The sequence below is a fragment of the Podarcis bocagei genome (genome assembly GCF_964188305.1).
Source record: "Podarcis bocagei genome assembly, chromosome: 10".
Classification (NCBI taxonomy): domain Eukaryota; kingdom Metazoa; phylum Chordata; class Lepidosauria; order Squamata; family Lacertidae; genus Podarcis; species Podarcis bocagei.
In genome coordinates, this window is record NC_138135.1 from 71,392,719 (window position 1) to 71,414,060 (window position 21,342).

General features: G+C 40.8%; 1 protein-coding gene across 10 annotated transcripts in view; it reads right to left on the minus strand.

Annotated features, from left to right (window-relative positions):
* The window catches only part of KMT2E (lysine methyltransferase 2E (inactive)), a 58,096-nt gene extending 37,178 nt beyond the window's left edge, over positions 1 to 20,918 (minus strand). For 4 of the 10 annotated variants that reach the window (XM_081211377.1, XM_081211386.1, XM_081211385.1 and 1 more), the window contains exons 1-3: positions 20,607 to 20,918; positions 1,996 to 2,180; positions 955 to 1,069 (exon numbers count right to left, since the gene is read on the minus strand). In XM_081211377.1, the coding sequence (XP_081067503.1) occupies positions 955 to 1,069; positions 1,996 to 2,066 (186 nt within the window). In that variant the 5' untranslated portion in view covers positions 2,067 to 2,180; positions 20,607 to 20,918. Of the gene's footprint in view, positions 1 to 954; positions 1,070 to 1,995; positions 2,181 to 5,440; positions 5,536 to 6,498; positions 6,683 to 20,606 lie in introns of those variants that run through there. The other 6 variants (XM_081211381.1, XM_081211379.1, XM_081211380.1 and 3 more) reach the window with 6 other exon arrangements.
* Positions 20,919 to 21,342: the final 424 nt, after the last annotated feature.

The following is a 21,342-nucleotide window of genomic DNA, read 5'->3' on the forward strand; positions in this document are numbered from 1 at the left end:
CCATTATCCTACACTGAAGGAAGAGCTGACAGGATCAGGTGTATCAGTGTCAGTTATTGTTCTATGGTGCAGCACCTAGGACCATATTACATCAAACACTGGTGCACACTGACACAATTGAGGCCTATTATTATTATTATTATCCTTCAACTAAGGATCACAGAGTGGTTTACAATTTAAAAACACAAAAATACATACCATAGCAACAAATAAAAACAATTCCCCCACCCCAGTTTAAAAGGCCATAGATTGTTTAATTAAACAAAGGCCTGGGAGAAGCGAAATGTTTTTGCCTGACACCTAAAGATATGTAATGAAGGAGCAAGGTCATCTCCCATGGGGAGAGCATTTCACAAGCAGGGAGCCACTGCAGAAAAGGCCCATTCTTGTGCTGCCACCCTTCAGAACTGTCACAGAAGAGACACACAGAGAAGGGCCTCGAATGATGATTGCAGGGTCTGATTCCGTTTGCATGGGTAGATGTGATCCTTGAGGTATTGTGGTTATCAGCCATTTAAGGTTTTGTTGGTCAAAACCAGCATTTTGAATTGTGCCCTGAAGCTAATTGGTAGCCAGTACAATCAGTCCAAGATTGGTGTTATATGCTCAAACCATCTTGTCACTGCTCTTCTGCAGATGCAACTTTTGCCATCTCTTCCGTTCTACTGCACTTCCCCATACCTCCCTAAAACCAGCTTTGGGGGGATCTTAAGGCATTCCATTTGTGAAAGTTTAGGTCTGGATGCAACCCATTTGTTTAAAAAAAGACAGTAATAAAGAGTGAATACAAGACTTCTAGTATCAGAACTACTCTACCATATAAGTGACATGATTTTGGCTGTTTTAGTGGAGGACCTCCCACAATAAGCCGGAAAATCAACCAAACAAGGCACATTTAAAATTCTCTTTACTGGAAAGAACCTCAAAGAAATACTTTTTAAAAACAAAACTTACCGCATAAGGCAAACCAATATAACTGTGTGAATGATGAGAACTGCTGTTATATAGCTGGTGTGGATAACTGTTTGACTTCTCAACTACCACAGGGCTAGCTTCTACAGATTCAGGTCTGAAAAGCAAGACAAACATTAAGATTTCACTTTTGTTCCAAAGTGCTGAATATTTCGGTATTATGATAAAGGTAAAGAAGGAAATGTTTGTTGCTATGCTCCTGTCAAAAATAAATAAATGTCTGGCAAGCTGTCAGTAACAACACTAATTTAAAGTTTCTGTAGTGGTATGGGTGTGCACTATCAAGTGAATACTATCCATTTGAACAACACTGACAACAATGTTGTAAAACAAAGAAGCACAAAAAGATTACAAGACAGGAGTACACAAGTATCAATAATTCTTATTGTTTCTGAGAACACATATGCAGCGTAGGAGTCTGCCCATATGCTGTTAGCAGTATCTGAAACCCCAATAAATTATGACATCTAGTGGCAGAATAAGCACAGCACCACAGGCTTCCTGTGTTGCCAGTACTGTATCCTGAAAGGATGTATTTTACAGGTTGTACTAAGGAACTATAAAGATAGACCCTGAAGGAAGGTGCTCCTGATTACTTTATTTTCTATTATAAGCACAAGTTATGTATCAGTATTCTGATTTCACCCCAAACTGAATAGCTCAGAGCAGGGGGGGGGAGTGTTATGAAGTTTCACTGTGAGAATAGTTAATAAATGTTAATTTAAGAATCACCCTAGATGCTAAAGTAGAAATGAACACTATATATGAAAAAATATATATTGCCAAAACTTTAAAAATAGCAATTTTGTCATAACATATCCAAATGGGCTCTAATACATACTGAAATGTAAGTGAAGTCAAGACTTTTAAGAAGGAAAACTATAAGGTAGAGTTCAAACTTTGATTCTGTTTATTATGCCCAGAAGTGAATCAACTGAAACTGAGCAACACTGCAGAGATGCATAAAATGAAATGTAAGACAGAACCAATTTTGCAAATTTGCTGTTGTGCCACAATACTTACTCTGAGCCTGCAGCCATTTCCAAATATGAAGTTTCTGCTGTGTCAACCCCCAACGGGACCACTATGCTCATGACGTTCGTTTCTGATAAATTCGATTACTATGGAGTTCTATGCATTGGTATCCAAAACACTGGGGCATGCCAGCCACAGTGCTCATTGCAAACATCTAAGTGCATCCACAAACTCTGTTAACCGAAAGAGAAAAAGAGAAACTTTTAATTTTTATTTCAAATGTATGAGTTAAAAGAGCTCACCTTTTTTAAAATTTCAGTATGAGCATTAAATTATTGGAGACTGAACAGTCTCTAATAAGCACAGTCTCTAAGCACATTTACTCAGATGTCAATCCTAGAAAAAGTTAAAATCTATTTCAACTACTTTCTTACACATCACTTATTAATTCCATCCCTTTCTGCTAAAAGTAAACTGATTAACTTAGTAACTGCGTCATTACTGTATGCCCTTAACAAATGCATGCAGCCTTCATTTATAAATGTGCATGTTTATGTGCAAACATCTGTATTAAGGCTTTAGTTGTGCTTTAATGGTTACTCACAGTAAACAGGACTAGAGATTCCTTTAGCAAATAAATGTAGCAAAAATAAAGAACATTAAGATAATTTAAAATGAAGACTCTACATGCCAATTTTGAAACTAAGGGTGACCAACTGAGAGCCTATACCAGTTTCCCAAACTTGGGTCTCCAGCTGGTTTTGGACTACAATTCCCATCATCCCTGATGATAATTAACAATAATTTATTATTTATATGCTGTCCATCAGACTGGGTTGCCCAGATAATTTGGGTGGCTTCCAACAAATTAAAACTCAGCAAGACATCAAACATTAAAAACGTCCCTATAGAGGACTGGCTTCAGATGTCTTCTAAAAGTCAGATCGTTGCTTATTTCTTTGACATCTGATGGGAGGGCGTTCCACAGGGTGGGTGAGACTACTGAGAAGGTGCTCTGCCTGGCTCCCTGTAACTTCCTAGTGAGGGAACCACCAGGAGGCCCTTGGAAAAGGATCTTAAGTGTCCAGGCTGAATGATGGGAATGAAGACACTCCTTCAGGAGTGCAAAAGCTATTTAGGGCTTTAAAGGTCAGCACCAACACTCTGAACTGTGCTCGGAAACTTACTGGGAGCCTTTAGGACCAGTGTAAAATGGTCCCAACAGATGCTCCCAATCTGGCAGCTGCATTCTGGATTAGTTGTAGTTTCCGAGTCCCTTCAAAGGTAGCCCCACGTAGAGCACATTGCAGTAGTCCAAGAGGGAGATAACCAGAGCATGTACCACTCTGGCAACAGGCAGGCAGGGTCTTAGCCAGCAAACCAGATGGAGCTGGTAGACAACTGCCCTAGACACAGAATGATGGGAGATGTAGTCCAACAACAATTGGAAACCCAATTTTGGGAAACCCTGGCAGTGGCGTAGCGTGGGGGGTGCAGGGGGGGCCGGACGCACCGGGCGCAACATGGGGGGGCGCACTCGCAGCTCTAAAATCCACGGGTTAGGGGGCGCAAATTACTTGCCTTGCCCCGGGTGCTGACAACCCACGCTACGCCACTGAACCCTGGTCCACATCAGTCTTCTGCAGTCACTTTCTCTCCTCCGTCTGTCCCAACAGCAGCAGAGGAAGTGGAGACCAGTTTCTTATGCTACTTTTGATTCTGTCATTGCCGGTTTCTTCAGTTTACAGACCAAATATCTTTTCCCAGCCCACATGCTGAAACTGGGTGATGATATCAGTGCCTAGATTTCCAGTCTCTGCATTAAAGGTTATCATTGATTTAATACTGTCAAGAAATAGTGCAATTCTATACATATCTACACAGAAGTACAGTCTCACTGAATTCAGTGGAACTAAATCCCGAGCAGGAATGGAGAAGGTCAGTTCCGATTTGAATGTGAACCTGCCAATTCACATCTCTGAAAAGAATGTGCAAACCAAAATGCAGCTATCCTTCCAAATTTGTACATCTCTTAATTTTGTGATGCAGTTTTCTAACCAAATAATGTGTGCAAAAATGTACATATTAGATTAAAAAAAATGCATTTTTGTATGTTTATATAGGGGAAATTGTAGGCAAGAAGTGTATATTAGGAGAAAAGTGAACAAATATGCTGATGGATTTTTTGGCAGGACTTTTCTTTTTTGAAAAAAAAAATGACAAATAATGTGGAATGTGGCAAACTTACTGAAAAAAATAAGAACTCAAAATGGAGCTATCTACTCTACTCACAGATAAGTATGTACAGAACTGCAGTCTAAATCAGGGGTAGGCAACCTAAGGCCCATGGGCCACAAGTGGCCCACGGGGGTCATTAACCAGCCCACGATCCACCCCTGAACTGAGCTGCGTGCTCGGTGAGTCCCTGCGCTAATCCGGCGCAGGGACTCGCTTCTACGGTGCCGGAAATCGCATCTGCGCAGACGCTGGAAATCGTGGGCGCACAATCTGGCCCACAGAGGGATCTCCGCTGGAGTGAACCGGCCCAGGCAAGGTAAACCTTGCCGATGCCTGGTCTAAATGGTTAACTGAAGTCAAGCTATCTACCCCAATACAGGCACACTAAAGACTTTTTTCAGTATAAAAGCCATTTAGAGAATCCCTACAGAGAACTCTTCAAACCATATTCAAATTCCTGTTTCTTATGCTGTTTTGAATCAACAGAGTTAGTTATATTTCAGTTAAATGTATTATATAATGCTGATGATTTGATGAAGGATGGAAAATGTTATTGAAGATCTTAAAAACCCTAATCTGCATTTCTAGCCCCACATGCAGTATCATTTGTCGCTCAACAGGATGGATATGTATGTGCATGATTCACTATTTACATTAAAAAGTTAAGTTGTGTGTGTGTGAATGCACGCATGCTCACTTCATAATATTTAATATACATTCATGCCACAGGCAGTTTCCTGTGTAAAACAAACCAGCTGTTTTTAGGAGGAGCCTAGCCTGAAAACAACTTGTGTACATCTACTGCTGCCAAATGCTGCCTGAATCACAAAGTATAGCACTCCTTTTCTAAACCTTTACTACTTAAGCTGTTGAAATGGTTGTTCTCCCTTTTTTAAAATTTAGCCACAAGAGACAGTATCTGTTACAGTTCTCTTCAGTAAGGTAGCTAGAGCTGTAGCACATTAAGCTGTGCACGCTGAATATCATTTGGGTCTAGTGTTTTTATTTCTGTAACCTTTTCCTCCTCTGTAATTTAACCTTTTGTAAAGCAAGGTACCCACTCACAAGTAGTATTTCACCAAATCTCAGAGAAAGGTATTGCTCAACCAATGGTGCTGTAAACAAGTGTGGAATTACAAATTTTAAGTCACTGTACCCAATCTCCCAGCTTAGAAACTTTCCCTAGTTGTAAAATATATATGGAATAGGTTCGATAAGCAAACCTCTTGTGTGTCTGAACTATTTCATTGCTTACCATCTGTTCTGACTGCCTCAGCAGGAATGAAACTGACACATCTGCCAGAAAAAAATGCAGAAAAGGTTGGTTTTCTAAACAGAGAAAATCTTGATCTGAAGAGGAGGAGACACTAGTTATTTCAGAAGCGTGCATCTATTACAACACTGTTCTGGCTTTAAAGCTCATGTTTTAAATGGCTCCCTGCTTTTTTTAAAAAAAATTGTAGTACTCCACTAAAGATGTAAACCTGTGCTTTTTTGTTTGTTTGTTTCTTTTATGGTGCACAATATGAAATGTAAGGGTACTGTAATTATGGCTGGGATCTTGTTTGGCTGTAATGACTTTTAACAACCAATAAAGCTAATTGGAAGATATTGACTTTTTTGTGGTGGGGGATACAAAAGCCTCACAGATCCTTTAAAAAAGGCTGTTGCTAACTGCAAGACATATCTACAAGAGAGACACAGGATGGGAAAGATACATATATTTAAAGTAAGCTGAGTGATGTCACTTAAAACAGAATCTTTATATATACAGCTTCCTACGAAATGTCATTACATTCACAGAGATCCTGTCATCCCATTGTTGCTAAAACTAATACCGAAGTTTAACACATCAAATGTAACAAGTTATGTTAACACAGACTTGCAGGCCTCAAAAATCCTGCCTTCATGTACCAATGTGTTTAATGTGGAGTTTGACAGGGAACTTTTCTCCATTGGTAAACTGTAAGACAGTAGTAGTGAGAGTACACACAATTTTCTTAGTATTCATCAAATACTTTTTCAGAACTCAATTTAAACAACAACAAAGCCCTGCCAATAGGCTAGCTGCGTTCATCAGAACCTCTAGCCAGACGAAAATAAAAAGCTGGTGGGTTTGAATTTTTCTTGCCAAGACTTTTAGAACACCAAATTTTGAGCCACATCAAATGAACCCAGGAACATGAGAAACACGTTAGTCCCTATTATTAAATCCCATATACAATTTTTATGTAAGTATAGTCTAAATGTTATTGTTAGCAAGCTATCCAATTTATCAAGGCCATTGTAGAATATTCTAAAAATATTTCCAACCTATTTGCTAAGAGTTGTGGTCCACTCAGTCATCTAAGTCATTAATGAAGACGACCTGCACTGCATTCAGAACTGATCCCTGTGGAATCCCACTTGATACCTCTTTCCAGTTTGATGCTGATCCATTCATTACTATTGTCTGGATGAAGCTGTTCAACCAACTGTAGTAAATCATCTTTATTACCTGAAAGCAATAGGCATCTCATAACCATGATGTTAATGTCAAACAGCTCTAAAAGTTAAAAGTAGCCCACTTAACTACATTAGTAACAATAATTGTTTTAATCTCTTAATTCAGTCACAGTCACCTGAAAAACTTTTAACAAGGAAATAGTGAATTATATCGATATTTACAGCATAGCACCATACTAAAATATGGGTGTGGAGCTAAATTTGCTGATGGACCAGTACTATAGAGGTAGTATGAGGCAATGAGCCAAGGCAGCAGACACAGGCCTCTTTGTATCAGGCAGTGCAGGATATGGAAGGAAGGAAGGAGAGGCATCAAATATGAAAAAGTTATGCCACCTGGAGGCAATAAGTGGCTGCAGAGCCACTGTTAGTCAAAAGTCCAATAATCTCCGCTTCCTAGCTTTCCCTCATCCCATGCCAGAAACATAACTTTGGCATGAGGTCTTACACCCTATCCATCTTCCTAGTACAGAGAAGGAAAAGTGCAAAAGGAAGATTTGCAAGAGAAGATGTTGTAGTATACAAATGAATCTCCAGTGACAGCTTTCCACAGGTCAGTGCCACCTGGTATGGCCCTCTACACTAAGAAGATACTGAAGATGCAATATTCATTATATCTTCTGTAGGCACGGTCCTAGATGTAGCCACCAACAGCTTCGTATGCCATAAAAATAAACATAAAATTCTACTCCTAACACCATTAGGAGTTCATATCGCTGTGATATTTCAAAAGCTATGGTTAACACTGGACACAGAAATCCCAATTATCAAAACAGACTATAGCGATAGTAAGGTAAGTCTCATGTACCAAAATTTCAAGCTATATTCACTGATGTAGGTTCAAACTTCATAATGGAGAACACACTTGAAACATGGTATTTCAAGTATTCAGTAGGGCTGGACGATATCTGTTTTTCAACATTGTGATATATCACAGAAATATTGTGATGTCTGAGGAGGCACTGGCTGGCTTCACGGTTTCCCCCGCATTGTGATTTTTGTGTAGCACACCCACCATGATTTGCGACATATTGCCAGGTCAAAACTTATGGACTTCAAACCAGTGTATCGCCCAGCCTTAGTGTATAGGTATGCAAGCCTATTCTGACCTAGCCTCAATGTATTTCCAAAACTGTCTAACATTGATCCCACTCCATAAATAGCACCTATATATCTATGAACTAGCTAGTATAGATAGTACAATGGCTAAGAGTTTGAGTTACAAACTGGGGTGTTCCTAGATTAAATCTTACCTCACTCACAAACTCACAAGATGGCCTACAGCAAACTACTATCTCCCAAGCCCCCAACTGTGATGGCTGCCTACATTATAGAACATTTGTGATTATTGAGATGGTGTATGTTAATTGTTCTGAATACTCAGAAAGTATTTTATAAAAGCTCACTTTTAGCACTAGATCCCAACCCAAAAGGACATACTTGGTTGTGAGTCAGCTTGACCTTTGCTGAATTAAGCTTTACCCAGCAAAATGCTACAATATGTTGAATGAACAAACAGAAGAACCACCCTTGGCCGACAAACCCAGTTGTCTTCATTATTTACAGGAAAGTTGCATACAATATCAACATAACTATTTTCCTGCACTAACAGTCCTTAAACGGGATTATTAAATGAGTCCCCATAAAGTAAGTAACTGGATGCTTATTCAACTAAAATAGAACCAAAGTAATCAAACTATGGTTTGCAATCATGCTTTGGAAGGCTCGCTCAAAGGATTGCTGGTTCAGATGTAACAGCAAAGTGCTGTTGGAATAAAGGAAAATATCAACTAAACTGAAATTATATGGTGAAGTGGGATGCGGCAAGAATACAAACTCTATGGTTTGGAGGAATGGAAATGGCCTGGTGTAGGTGATTTGGAATGAACTGCAGGAATCTTAACTTGCACACTCTCTTGCCCCAACTTCCTCCCTTGAATGCAAAACAGTACAATCTCTTGACAACTGTGGTTTGATTTAACTTAAATTAGTTAACACAAAAAAAACCCTGAAACCAGTTTTACCCTTTATTTTGTTTAAACTAACTTTGGTTAAATCATAGTTCCCCACGTTGCATGATGCAGATGCTTTAACTCTCCTTATGTGGAGAGGAGAAGGAACATGAGCCAGAGGAATGCCTCTGGTCATTCCTGATAACATAAACCATGGTCAAGATTATATGTCCGAATGCATAGACTCTCCACAGCAATTTGAAAAGGGAAATGGAGGATAGAGAGCGGAACAGATTAGGACTTCTTTATCAAGCTGCTTTCACCTTCCAGGTTAGCCCTTTTCCCTTCTCTTAATTACCACTATTCTTATATTCTACCTAATCCACCCCCTTGTATCTTGTCTGTTTAGGCTGTGAAGTCTTCAGGAAGGAATATCCTGGTTGGCAGTAGCACTTAAACAAGTCTCTTCTTAGTTTGGATATCATGTGAAACCATGTTTTCAAACAAGGAAAGCTTCAGGAGAGGGCACATGAGCACTCCCCTGTGAATATGAACTGCAGCATTCATCTGGGGATGCTTGTCCATCGCTAAACCCAGGGATAAATTTCCAAAGCAACACAGTTTCCTAAAACAAAACACACTATTCTGAAATCCCTGAATTCAAAAATGAGAACTATGGGCAACTGTATAAATCCCATTATATTATCTTTAAATGCAATCTTATCCTCTTCATTGAACAGTTATGCTGATGAAGAGAGAATCTGAAACCCTTGTTGGGTGGTATCCAACTACACCATTCTCAATGCAGACTCATTGAAACAAATGAACTTGAGCAAAATCCATTGATTTAAACAGATCTACTCCATGTGTAGTTTAGTTGGATCTCACCTATTGACTCCTACGCAACATAAATGAACTTGATTGCACTCAGTAAAGAACAAAAGCTTTAGAAACAGAGTGCAACTTATTTACAGAACCTGCACCGTTTATCCTGATCTGGATCCATCCACTGGATGTTCTTGATCTTCCTTTGAGAACTTCAAATGATGAAATAAAAATATTTGCATAAAAGTATACACTTTATTTTCAACTTTTTCCTTCACAAAATATTAATTATTAATTCAAAAATATTAAAATGATGGATCATGGGTAATTTATTTATAGTCTTATTCTCAATTTCTCACATCTGTTAAACAGGAATCCTGTTTATTTTGCAAATTTGTTTTATTATCTCATATAGTGCCAGACTTAAGGCTGCTTTGATGACATTTCAGGGTAACAGTTATAGAATTCTGTTCTGCTTTGCTTTTTTGATACTTCTGTTGTGGTTTTGGTATAAGGTTCTAAAATCTCAAGTTCACACTATAGCCAAATGTTAGGGCTAGGAGTCTAGAGGCAGGCAGGTGTTTCAGCAGAGAATCAGCCTACAATCTCTAATTGAAGAATCAGACCAAGGTCAGCAGCTTTATGAGGTCAGATAAGAATCTACTGGCTCCTCATATCAGCAAGACTCAGGTGGGCTGGAAGCTGCAATAATGTTATCTAGCAATCTGCAGTAGTGTTGCTTTAGTACAGCAATTCAGGCCAGCAGTTTCCTTAGGTCAAGGGTTAAGAACCTATGGCACTCTAGATGCTGTTGGTCTCCGAACTCCCATCAGCCCTCATCAGCACACCCACTGACCAGAAATAATGGGAAGCGTAGTTCAACAACACCTGGAGACCCCCATCTTACGTTGCAAGGTGTTATGGTAGTGTACAGTAAGAGCCTGGACCAGTAATTTAAGCCAGATGGTTGGCTCCTTCAGTGGATTTCCCACACCTATATCCATATCTATCTTTACTTAGCTCAAAGTGACTGTAATGGACAATACTCAGCATGCCCTCCTGTACCTGAATAGAACTGTGCTTTGCCAACAGTTCTATCTAAAGAAAATGCTGGCTCCTACATAGTCTCTAGCCCCTTTCTAGAAGAGAATAAAGGAAACAAGGAAGGGAAGTGGAGAGATGGAGAAGAAACAGGCATATTCTTTTATTTAATTTTCTTTAAAGCATATTGTAATTGTTAGCATGTACAGCAAGAAGAGCTAATGACTCTGACTAAAGTAATGGGACTCTACAGCATATCCTACTCAGCTTTTTATGTCAACCTATAAAGAGTTAGAATATGTCTGCTGACGTTCTGAAAAATGTAGTTCTATCTGGCCTTCACAAGTCTGTGGGTTCCACTGAGCAATCAAAATACAAAGAAAAATCACTTTTTCCAAATAGTAAAAGCACCTATAGTACCTCCCTACAATTAAGCTCTATTCTACTTCTAGAACACAGGGTATTTAAAGCAGTAACAGCTGTCTAAGTTTAGAAATAACAAGCATTTGTTTTCAAAGCAGAAAGGCGGAGGACCTGCCAGAGCAGTCCAGTTTAGGGTGTATATAGCCTACTTCATATCTGCTTACCTTGCAAGGTAGAATTTGACATCCTTAGAATTCTAACTTTCATTTGGAAGTAAAAGAAGATGATGAAGATGATTAGTAGGTATTAGATGCACTGAATGCATGTTTGTATCTTTAAGTCTGAATATCAAGCTATGTAGAACTACTGGAGGCCAGTGGGAAAGGCTTCCCTGTCCCTTTTACCTAACTCACTTTTCTATGGCTTTCCCCTCCTCCCAGTCCATTCTTTGTAGCAGTCTCCATTCCAGTCCTGCTAATTTTTCTTTTTTTATGTGCCTTTTTTTGGAAACAGTAATTCTTAAGGGGGGGGTGAGCAACACAAAATAAATTTAATCTGCATCATTCTGCTTCCATTTTTTAAAATGAAGTTTGAACCCTCTTTAAAGCCTCCCCTGTGCCCTGGAAATTCAGATCCAGGAACAAAGACTAATCTAGTTTGAGATTTGGAAGCAAACAAACTCCTAAGAACTGTAACAGTTGATCTCTCCGCATTTAAGGTGACCAAGGCCCAGGCCAAGAAATCTACAACTTCCAAGTATTGCTTGCACAATGGAAAGTACTGATACAAATACATTCATAATGCCACCTTTTAAAATTCTGAATAATGTATGTATGCTGTTTTAATTGGGAAAACCAATTTTTCCATGAAATTATTGCTGGGTATACTCCTCACTAAAGTCAAGTCTAACTTAACTAGGCACATATTCTTTTGATTAATCTCTTTTCCAATCTTCATCCCCTGGCAGCCCAAATCTAAAATTTCAAATTGTAAGTTCCTCAGTAAAGAGATGTAACTTTTTGTTTCTTACTCTGTTAGCATCCCATGTACTGTGATGGTACAAAAATTAGAGTCAACTCTATAATGAGGCACACTGAAGCAAACCACTCAGGTGGCACAATAGGGGGCAGCTTTACAAGTGGCAGACTGGTTGGGACCCGTGAACTCTGCCATCAACATCACTTTCCTGTGCTCTGCTTTTTCTCCTCCTGCCAGTTTTGTAGAAGAGCGGGAACAGCAGGAGGAGGAAGAAAACAATACATCACAAGGAAGCAGAAGTACCTCTGCTCTCCCTAGCACCGTGTGCATTGCTGGGCACGAGGAGGTGAGACTGAAGTCCCTGTTTTAAGTTGTGGGTCCCTCCCATACAGTCTGGAACTTGACACTTACTTCTTTTTTAAGTTATCACTCAGCCTAACCTACTTTAGAGGTGTCTGAAGAAGCGTGCATGCACACGAAAGCTCATACCAATAACAAACTTAGTTGGTCTCTAAGGTGCTACTGGAAGGAATTTTTTGTTTTTGTTTCGACTACGGCAGACCAACACGGCTACCTACCTGTAACTAGAACTACTTTAGAGGGTTGTTGTGGAGATATATCGGTGAAGGAAAATAATATACATCAACTTTAGTTCACTGGAAGAAGGGTGGGATATACTGTAAATCTAGTATGTAACAATGTGGTCCTGGATTCCCCCCCTTCTCTAGCTATGGTAGGGAAGACAAACATGAATAAAGTGGTGATTAGGTAAGGAAAATGTAGGATAGGGTGTGTGGTGGTAGTGGAACAGATTAATTGGAAAATAATAAAGCCAATACAGTGGTACCTCTGGTTGCGGACAGGATCTGTTCCAGAGGTCCGGTCGGATCCTGAGGTTTCCGCAACCTGAGGACTGCTTCTGCGCATGCACGCGTGGCAGTAGACCGCTTCTGCGCATGCATAGCGAAACCCGGTCAAATACTTCCAGGTTTGCCGCTTTTGCATCCTGGAGTTTACGTAACCAGAGGGTTATGTAACTGGAGGTACTACTGTACTTTTTATATGTGGATTAGCTTGTGTCATTTCATATCAAGTGAAATAATTTTGTGTTATAAAGCCCTGATATTAAAAAGGCAGTGTGGTGTAGTGGTCAGATTGGTGGACTAAATCAGGGACATCTGGGATTTCTGTTCATTCTCTCTAACCTACCTCCTACGGTTATTATGAAGGAGGATAATGGGGGAAGTTAATGCCACACTTTGCCCCATGGAAGGATGGGATAACAATGAAATGAACTTAATGTTTCTAAGAGTTAGCAGTGCTTAGGCTGCTGATCTGGGCTGTTTTGAAAGGGCAGCAATTTTTAAAATTATTTTATTATTGCTGCATTTTTACTGCCAGAATAACTTGTTTGACCTTGGATATTATGCACCATAATATTTTTTTTTTTGAGGGGAGGGGTTGCTGCTCTGCCTCAAGCAGCAAAATGTCTTGTGCAGGCCCTGACAAAATTAGTACCTTCTCAAAAGACAGCAGAACCTATAGCACAAGCCTATCTGTGTTTATCCAGAAGTAAGTTCCACTGTGTTCAATTGAGCTTACTCCCTAGTAAGTGTAGTTAAGATTGCAATCTTAGATATTTTCCTAGTTTTTACTCCTGAACTGGGTAGAATAATAAACAATAATTAAACCTTCTCCCAAAACATATGAGAAAATGGTTCTATGATCAGTTGCCATAAGCTTTCTAGTCTGTGCTCTCTAAGGAAGGTTGCTGTTTTTTCTTTAACCACTGAAACAGAATGCTACATTGAAAGGAATATATGTGCTGCAACTTGACTGTGGTGGGTAGCTACTAATGGTTATTTCATTGGAAATACATAACATGATGAGAAGATATTTTTCTCTCTATTTAAAAAATATGCACTACTCCAGAAGCAGTGTTAGAAATTAGCCAGGCGCATTTTGCTACTGGCGCAGGTCCAATTGCGACCACTTGGAGATCTATGGATGGCAGGTTGGTGACTGACATCTCCATCTGGCTCCCCAGCTTTCTTAAACTGGTAAGCAGAAGAGCTTATTTATCACAGTTATATCCCACATTTTTCTCCAAGGAGTAACATGGTTCACCCCCCCAGTTAATCCCTACAATGACCCTATGAGGTAGGCTACACGGCTGTGACAGGCCCAAGGTCACCCAGTGAGCTTCATGACGGAGTGGGGATTTGAACCCTGATCTCCCAGGTCCAAGTCTGACACTCTAACCACACTGGCTTCCTACAGTACTATGGGGCAGCTATATAAATTAAGTCGGTAAATAAATATGTGGAGAACAAAATGTCACTTGGAGAAGGATCTGAAATATTTCCCCTGAAGCTTGAATTTGTATTCTGGATTGTTTGATTTGATATTTTAATGTGCTGTAAACCACTTTGGGATTTTTTAATTTAAAATATAAAGTGGTATAGAAATGAAATCAATAATAATAATAAATCTCCCTCCGGGGGGTGCCTAGACATTCCATTGTGGTGATCATAACCTGGGTTTAAGGTGCCATTTAGCGATTAGCTTATATATCTGAGTTTCTAACACTGCCCAGAAGGCTGCACTCCTATAGTCTTGCATCAATGCATTGCGAAGGAGGTGATGGCTGAAAAATGGTATTCTATTATTGTAGTTTAAAACATTTAAAAGACATCAGAGTGGATTCAGTGTTCCTTCCATTCACAGACAGGACTGAAATCAAAGGGATTTCCTGCTGGAAAGAGGGAGGGGGGAGAATCATCAAACTTTTAGAGCAGCTTTTCAGGGGTCAAGGAGAACTGCAGGAAGGAGGAATTAGTAAATATTGCCTCTCTTCCTCCAGTGCGAGTACTCCAATAATAGAATTCTACTCACGAGAAAGCTGAAATCATCCCACAAATATAATGCATTTATTACTTTCAACTATAAAGCATGCATGCAACATCCCCAATAACCAACTTCTCCTTATATTTAAATTCAATAAACAGTAGAAGAATAGGTGGTTTCTTTTCAGTGTCAAATAAGGCATATTTCAAAGATTATAGAATGTCTGGTTTCACTCAGCCATGAAGCTTACTGGACCATTAGGCCACTCACTGCCTCTCAGTCTAACCTACCTCATGGGGTTGTTAGGATAAAATGAGGAGGGAAGAACCACGTCTGTCACCTTGAGCTTCTTGGAGGGAAAGGTGGTATATACAGTAAATGTAATAAATAAGTAAAAAACAGCAACAAAGAAATCTGAAAATGTTGGAATTGTAACTGGTGAATCAAAATATACTCTTTTGTATATCACGGTCTAAATTAAATTGGAGTTCCAAATGTGCATTTGAGGCTAATCTTTGGCTTAGTGTCATGTTCACTGCATTCCTGCTAAAGCTTTCCATTATTACATTGCAATTCAAATGAAAAGGAAATGCACTGCACCATTTAAATAAGTGACAAGAAAGCACCACTACTTTCCCCACCTTCAGTCCAAGATGCAGGGGTGCTGCTCCTTTTAAGATAATATTTCAGGATATGATTTGGAAACTTCACAAAAAAAAAATTGAGCCACAAGCTTTGAACCTTATTAGATGTTTAGAGTACGTAATGTTTTAATAATATAAATGTTTTAAGTCTTTTTTTATCAATTCAGTATATTTTCTTTTAATTGTCAAATAATTCTGTGTACATTGCGGCAGCCTTTGGCTATGTGCAATAAAACTGACTGAGACGATTAGATGTTAAGCCCTGATACAAAACATGTACACAAGATTAATTCTATTATTTTTTATATTAATTAGTTGCTTTACTCACAAAAGAGACCCAAAGTGACTTACAATAAAGTATAAACACTAAAAAGAGTGACGACAAACCAGTAAAAACCTACAATACAATGGCTTCACAGAACCAGCCCCACTAAGAGATGAGAAGCACTTCAAACTCTTCAACTTAAGGTCCAAAAGCTCGCGGGAGGGGGTTTGTCTGCCATCTAAAAACAGATAAAGATGGTGCCAGGCATTTTTAAAATTAAGTGAAATAAACATCTGAATATTCACTATTTTAAAGAGATAAAATACAATTGTATTTTTTTTACAGGTTACAAAGCACGGGGTGTGGGAAGGCTTCCATTACATCACAGACTAATGAAAATTTGAGCTACAGACTCAGGAGACTATGTCCAGCTGTGCCAGCAAAAGCAACAGAACTTCCCCTTCCTCTCCTCACCCCTGCAACCCAACCACACCCCAGTTTGTTTCAGAGAATCCTCCAATCCCCTAGAGCAGATTTGGGGGGCTCTCAGGAAGCGGCAATGGAGACAGATAGGGGGAGCCCTGTTGGCACAAGCAGGCTGACACAAATGGATGTCACTCAGTGTAGTTCAGAGAATATTTTAATTCTTAACAGAAATAATAAACCGATTTATTTTGGATCAACTGTACTACAGATTACATTGAATTTTTATTTGAGACATTGTCTTGGTCAAAGGCTTAAGACGAACAGCACACAGTGGACTTCTTATAGTCATATGTTGGATTCAGTGCTTCTGATATGCTCATACAGAAGATTTCTTCTGTAAACTAGAAGCTCCTTCTATGAGAAGAATGGAGCCCCATATATTTACTTAGCTGCCGTACAAGAATTTGTCCTCCTTGTAGAGAAAATATGCCAACAAATTTTAGGTTAGCTCTATTTATTCTATTCTATTTTGTAGTGCTCCATAACTCAGCAATTTACAAAAATAAGTTTTCTGAAAAGAAGTTTCAGAATTCAACCAAGGCTCAACTCACTTATGGTACCAAAGTTTATTTAACAGAAGCTCAGATCAAAGACCTTGCTGCACTTTTAAAAGAAGAATGTAATTCCTGAAAAAGGTAATAACCAGACCTCTGGATCACTGATTTGCTACTTACCAAAAGCAAGAGTGGGAGAGGTGAGGTGGTGGGGAAGTCAGCACGGTGCAAACACAGCAGGGGAGCCAACATGGTTCTTCTACCTGTGCCATCTGCACAGCGCTGACCTCCCAGCCACATTATCCCTCCCGCTCTTCCTCCTGGTAAGCAGAAGGGACTCTGCTGCCAGGAGGTCAAGTGAGCACTGCCACACCACTATGCTGTCCACCATTGGACTTATATCTGAATAAACATGCATAAGATTTCCACATATGGAAAAAATAATTTAAGCCATGTAACACTTTATTAAGTCCTATTACTGTGACTCTCGGCGTACCAAAAGGTACACTATGGTTCATTGGATGAAATATACGAGTTGTGTTCCAGATTTGTGACCCATTGAAGCTCACTTTTTGATTCTAACAAATGAATCTGCAGTACGAAATCATTTAGGCTACAATCCTAAATTCTGCTGGGTGCAGAACTGCCTTTCTTGATGAGGTAGAGCTGCAATGCTGCTTCCCAAGAGACATGTCACTGCTGCTTGCTGGGAGGGAGAGGGGCAAAGAGATCTTGCACCAAACACTAGTGGAAGCACAGAGTTGGCTCTGCCAGTGCACCATGGCAATCTGCTCACTGCCTTGCCCCTCCCCAGTGAGTGACAGCCAGGAAGCTAGAACTGTGGCTCCACTAAACCAGGTGAGCCTTCTGTTTAAAAATCTCAATGAACAAAATAAAACTTATAATAAGGATACGTACAGTTCAGAACCCACTAGTGGAATGCAACATTACTAGCAGTTCCACATTACAGACAACATAGAACAAAGGCCTTAAAATGGCTTCAATTCTCTTTTAATGGTGGGTTTTGAATTAACATAATATTCTGTTTTCTTGGAATCCCATTTTGGAGAAACCAAATATTGTCATCATAAGTAGTAAATAAAACCAAACCATCTGGATGGCATCCAACTAACTATTCTATAGTCAGAGTATACCCATTTAAATCAATGGATTTAAGTTCTACTCTAACTTCGTTAGATGCCACCCTTGATTTTTCAGCACACAAAATTCAATTTATAATTCAAATGAGAAGATGAACACCTAAGCAATATTGTTTATAATCAAGGATCAACTTTTTCCAGGTTCACAAGACTGTATATACAGTATGAAAAATATTAAAATCATTAAAGTGACAATCGTTTTGACTAGATATGCCTATGCACATTTACTCAGCTGCAAGTCCCATTAAGTTCAATGGTGCTTACTCCCTGCTAAATGGATAAAGGATTGTAGTCCCATACATTAAACCATGTGTAAACCAACATGTTCTTGGCCTCACAACATACTGAAGGCATACGTGAATAGCCCTGTAATGCATACCTTGTCCCCATTTACACGTCTAAGAAGCAGGTTATTAACTATGCAAGACAGTCAAGTTAATATATGTAAATTAATGTTGCCAGGGTTGAAGGGAAAATCCACTGCTAAATAATATTTTGCAGAAGGTTACACAAACACATTGAAGTTGCAACTTGACCCTCAAGTCATTCTAACTGCAAAAATATTAAAAATATAATTAAGTGAAACTTTCATATACTTTTAGATAAGCATGTTGCTCTCAACTGTATTCAACAGACCCGGAAGGGGGGCAGGGGAGGAAGGAAGATAAAGGAGAAGGCTTAACAGCACAATAGTTACTGTATTTTAAATGCATCATCACTATTCATTTGTCAGTGGCAATTAGCACCTTACAAACAATCCCTTTTCACAGTGAAACATGCATTTCACATGTACTGTATAACAAAAAAATCATGTAGAAAAGTCACATTTAAGACCTGTAACCTTTAACACACCCACCCTTCGAAGAAGGGGGAGTTTTAAATCTGTCTGTATAATTCCTTGGGGGAGGGAGAAACACAGGAAAAATCTGTCCAGCAGCAACAGATTATTAATAGATTAGAAATTATTTGGCTTGATAGTGCTATCACAATCTCAAATGAAGTGCCATGATAAAAATTATTTTCATGTTCTCATTGTAATGCTGGTTGCATGCCAGCATTAGACATTACAGCACAAATCTAGATTAAGAGGCCAAGAGGAACTTGTCCACCATTTTAAAAACAAAAGTAAAAAGATTAATATGGCATGCATATGAACTCACTTCAAACATACACACACAGACCACAGCAGCTACACCAGTCCGTCATCAATCCCCTCCCCTAGGAAGACTGGTCTCGTTGATTTGTGCCTTTCACACAAATAACCAATAAAATTAATCAGCTGGAACCCAGCATTTTAATCGTAGCAAAGACGAGATACGTTTCGTTCATGACTTAAAGACGGCAGTCTTTTTTTCATTTAAGCATATTAAGCCTATAAATGTGCTGCAGACAAATGCACTGCATGGGGTGTGGAGAACCCGAGCTGATTAGATTACCACAACATCAGCCTGAGGCCGCCATTTTTAGAATCTCTAAAGGACAAAAGAGGGAAATTACAGTTTTTACTCCACTTTTATGGAAAGTAACTTTAAAAGTATAGCGTGTGTCATCCAACCTCCTCTGTAGGTCACCTAGGTTTCCCGGCGTTGCTTTGATTTCTTTTAGATATGCTTTTAACCGGGGGGAAAGTGTCCCACTATTAATCTCTTTAAAGGTAATCTAAATATACGGAGGAGGAAAACAGCCCTAAATTCATATGGTTTACTATAAGAGTAGCATTTCGGAGAGTTGTCTACATCATTTGAAAACCACTAACTAGGCTTTTAATCACCGCGCATTCCTCGATGATTGAGTGCTGAGAAGGACGGGACCTTTCTAATTGGACTATATTATGTTTCTTCTACCCTATTTAGTACTACACAGTGGACCGTTTGTTTCTCCTCCCCCATGTCTGCAGCAGCAGGGTCTATGCCACCAACTCCTTTCAAGAAAGAGGTTCCCTATGTGTCGTTCCCGGTACGCCAGCCCTGGCCAGGAGGCACGGAGGGTATAACACAAAGATGAGGGCAAATATAACCTTATGCAACCAGTTTTTGAAAAGGGGGACTCCGGGGTAAATCCCCACCTGCCACCCCACCCCCTTTTAAATCGCTCCTCAAAGTCTTCGGAACTGCTCGCCGTTCGCCTGCTACTATATACACCGCAGGGATCGGGGAAACGAGAAGATGGAAGATAAAATGAGAGAGGTGTATATATGTATATGTGTGTGTGTGTGTCTGTGTGAAGGAAGATTAGGCCCGTAATGAGCCCTATTAGTACCACAAAACACAACAAATAACAGTGGTCGGGGCGGGCGGTGAGGGGGGCGGGTGGGTTGAACAAGGACATAGCGCCCGAATTCGTCTTACGGGAACCTCGGTTCCCAATAACATAAATATTTGCCCCCCCAAAAAAACCCCGCGCCTGTTCTTTAAAGCGAGAGACAACACAAGCAAAAAAAAAGCACGCTTTCATCGCATTAAGCGACCTCTGGGAGATTTATTTCTAGCAGGAGGCTGGCATAGCGGGGGCCCCCACCCCCAAACACACACACACCACCCATCAGCTCCGCCAGTTACAATAACGCGCCATATTCGCAAGATAGAGCGACTCCCTCTCCCTTTTCAGCCAGTCCACCCCCACCGGAGCGAGGTGAGCCTACGGAGTAAAAAGAGGAGCCACAATCCAGAATGAATATAATACACGCGTATATATAGATATATATATACACACACCCCAGAGGAAACGAGATGCGCCGCCACTTTTTAGCCTTTCTTTTTGAAAGGTGTCTCCCCCCCCCTGCCGCCGCCGCCTTTCCCCCTCAGGCTCCCACCACGGGGCATGACAACCACAATAAATAAGGATAATAATGGCAGACTCACCTGTAATGGTCACAGGCCAGGCAAGCAGCACCCCCTTAACCGAGCCCCTCTCTTACCCCAACCAAAACAATGCAACAGTCCCACTGCGGATGTCCCTCGCCTGGGCAGGACGGAGCCCCTCAGCCGCCTGTGGGGAGCTGGGGGTGGGGAGAGGCTCACTGGCAGCAGGGAACCCCGAGGAAGGCGGCTGGGCTGCACCAGAGTCCCGCGGCGGCCGAGGGAGAAGCGCCTTCGCCTCAGGACCTCTGCACAAACCCCCTAACTGCCACTGCTGCCGCGGCCGCCGCTGCTGCTGCTCCTGCTCCCGTCTCCCTCCTCGCAGCCGCCTACGCTCCCTCCTATGTCACTGCCTCTCTCTCTCTCTGGGAAAATGGCGTCGCCTCACTCCCCCCCCCTTCCTCCCGCTGCACGGGGTTCACCCGTCCCGCCTGGCAGGGGCAGGGTTACCAGGGCGAAGCCAAACAGCCGCCATTTTGCTTGTGGGCTGGAGTTCCGTTGGTGCCCGGCAGCGCAAGACGCCCCCCGCCCGACACCCACCCTCGCCCGCCCGCCGCCGGGTCCATTTTTGCAATGTGTGTGTGTCTCCTTAATAAAGCCAGGCGACGGGAGCGCGAATAGGGGCAGCGCGCAGGGAGGAAAGGAGGGTCGGGGAAGCGCCGGGTGGGACGGGGGCAGGGGGAGACGTTTGGGTTCATATTCAGGGCGGCCAGGCAAGGCTTTCAGCTGTGACAGGCGG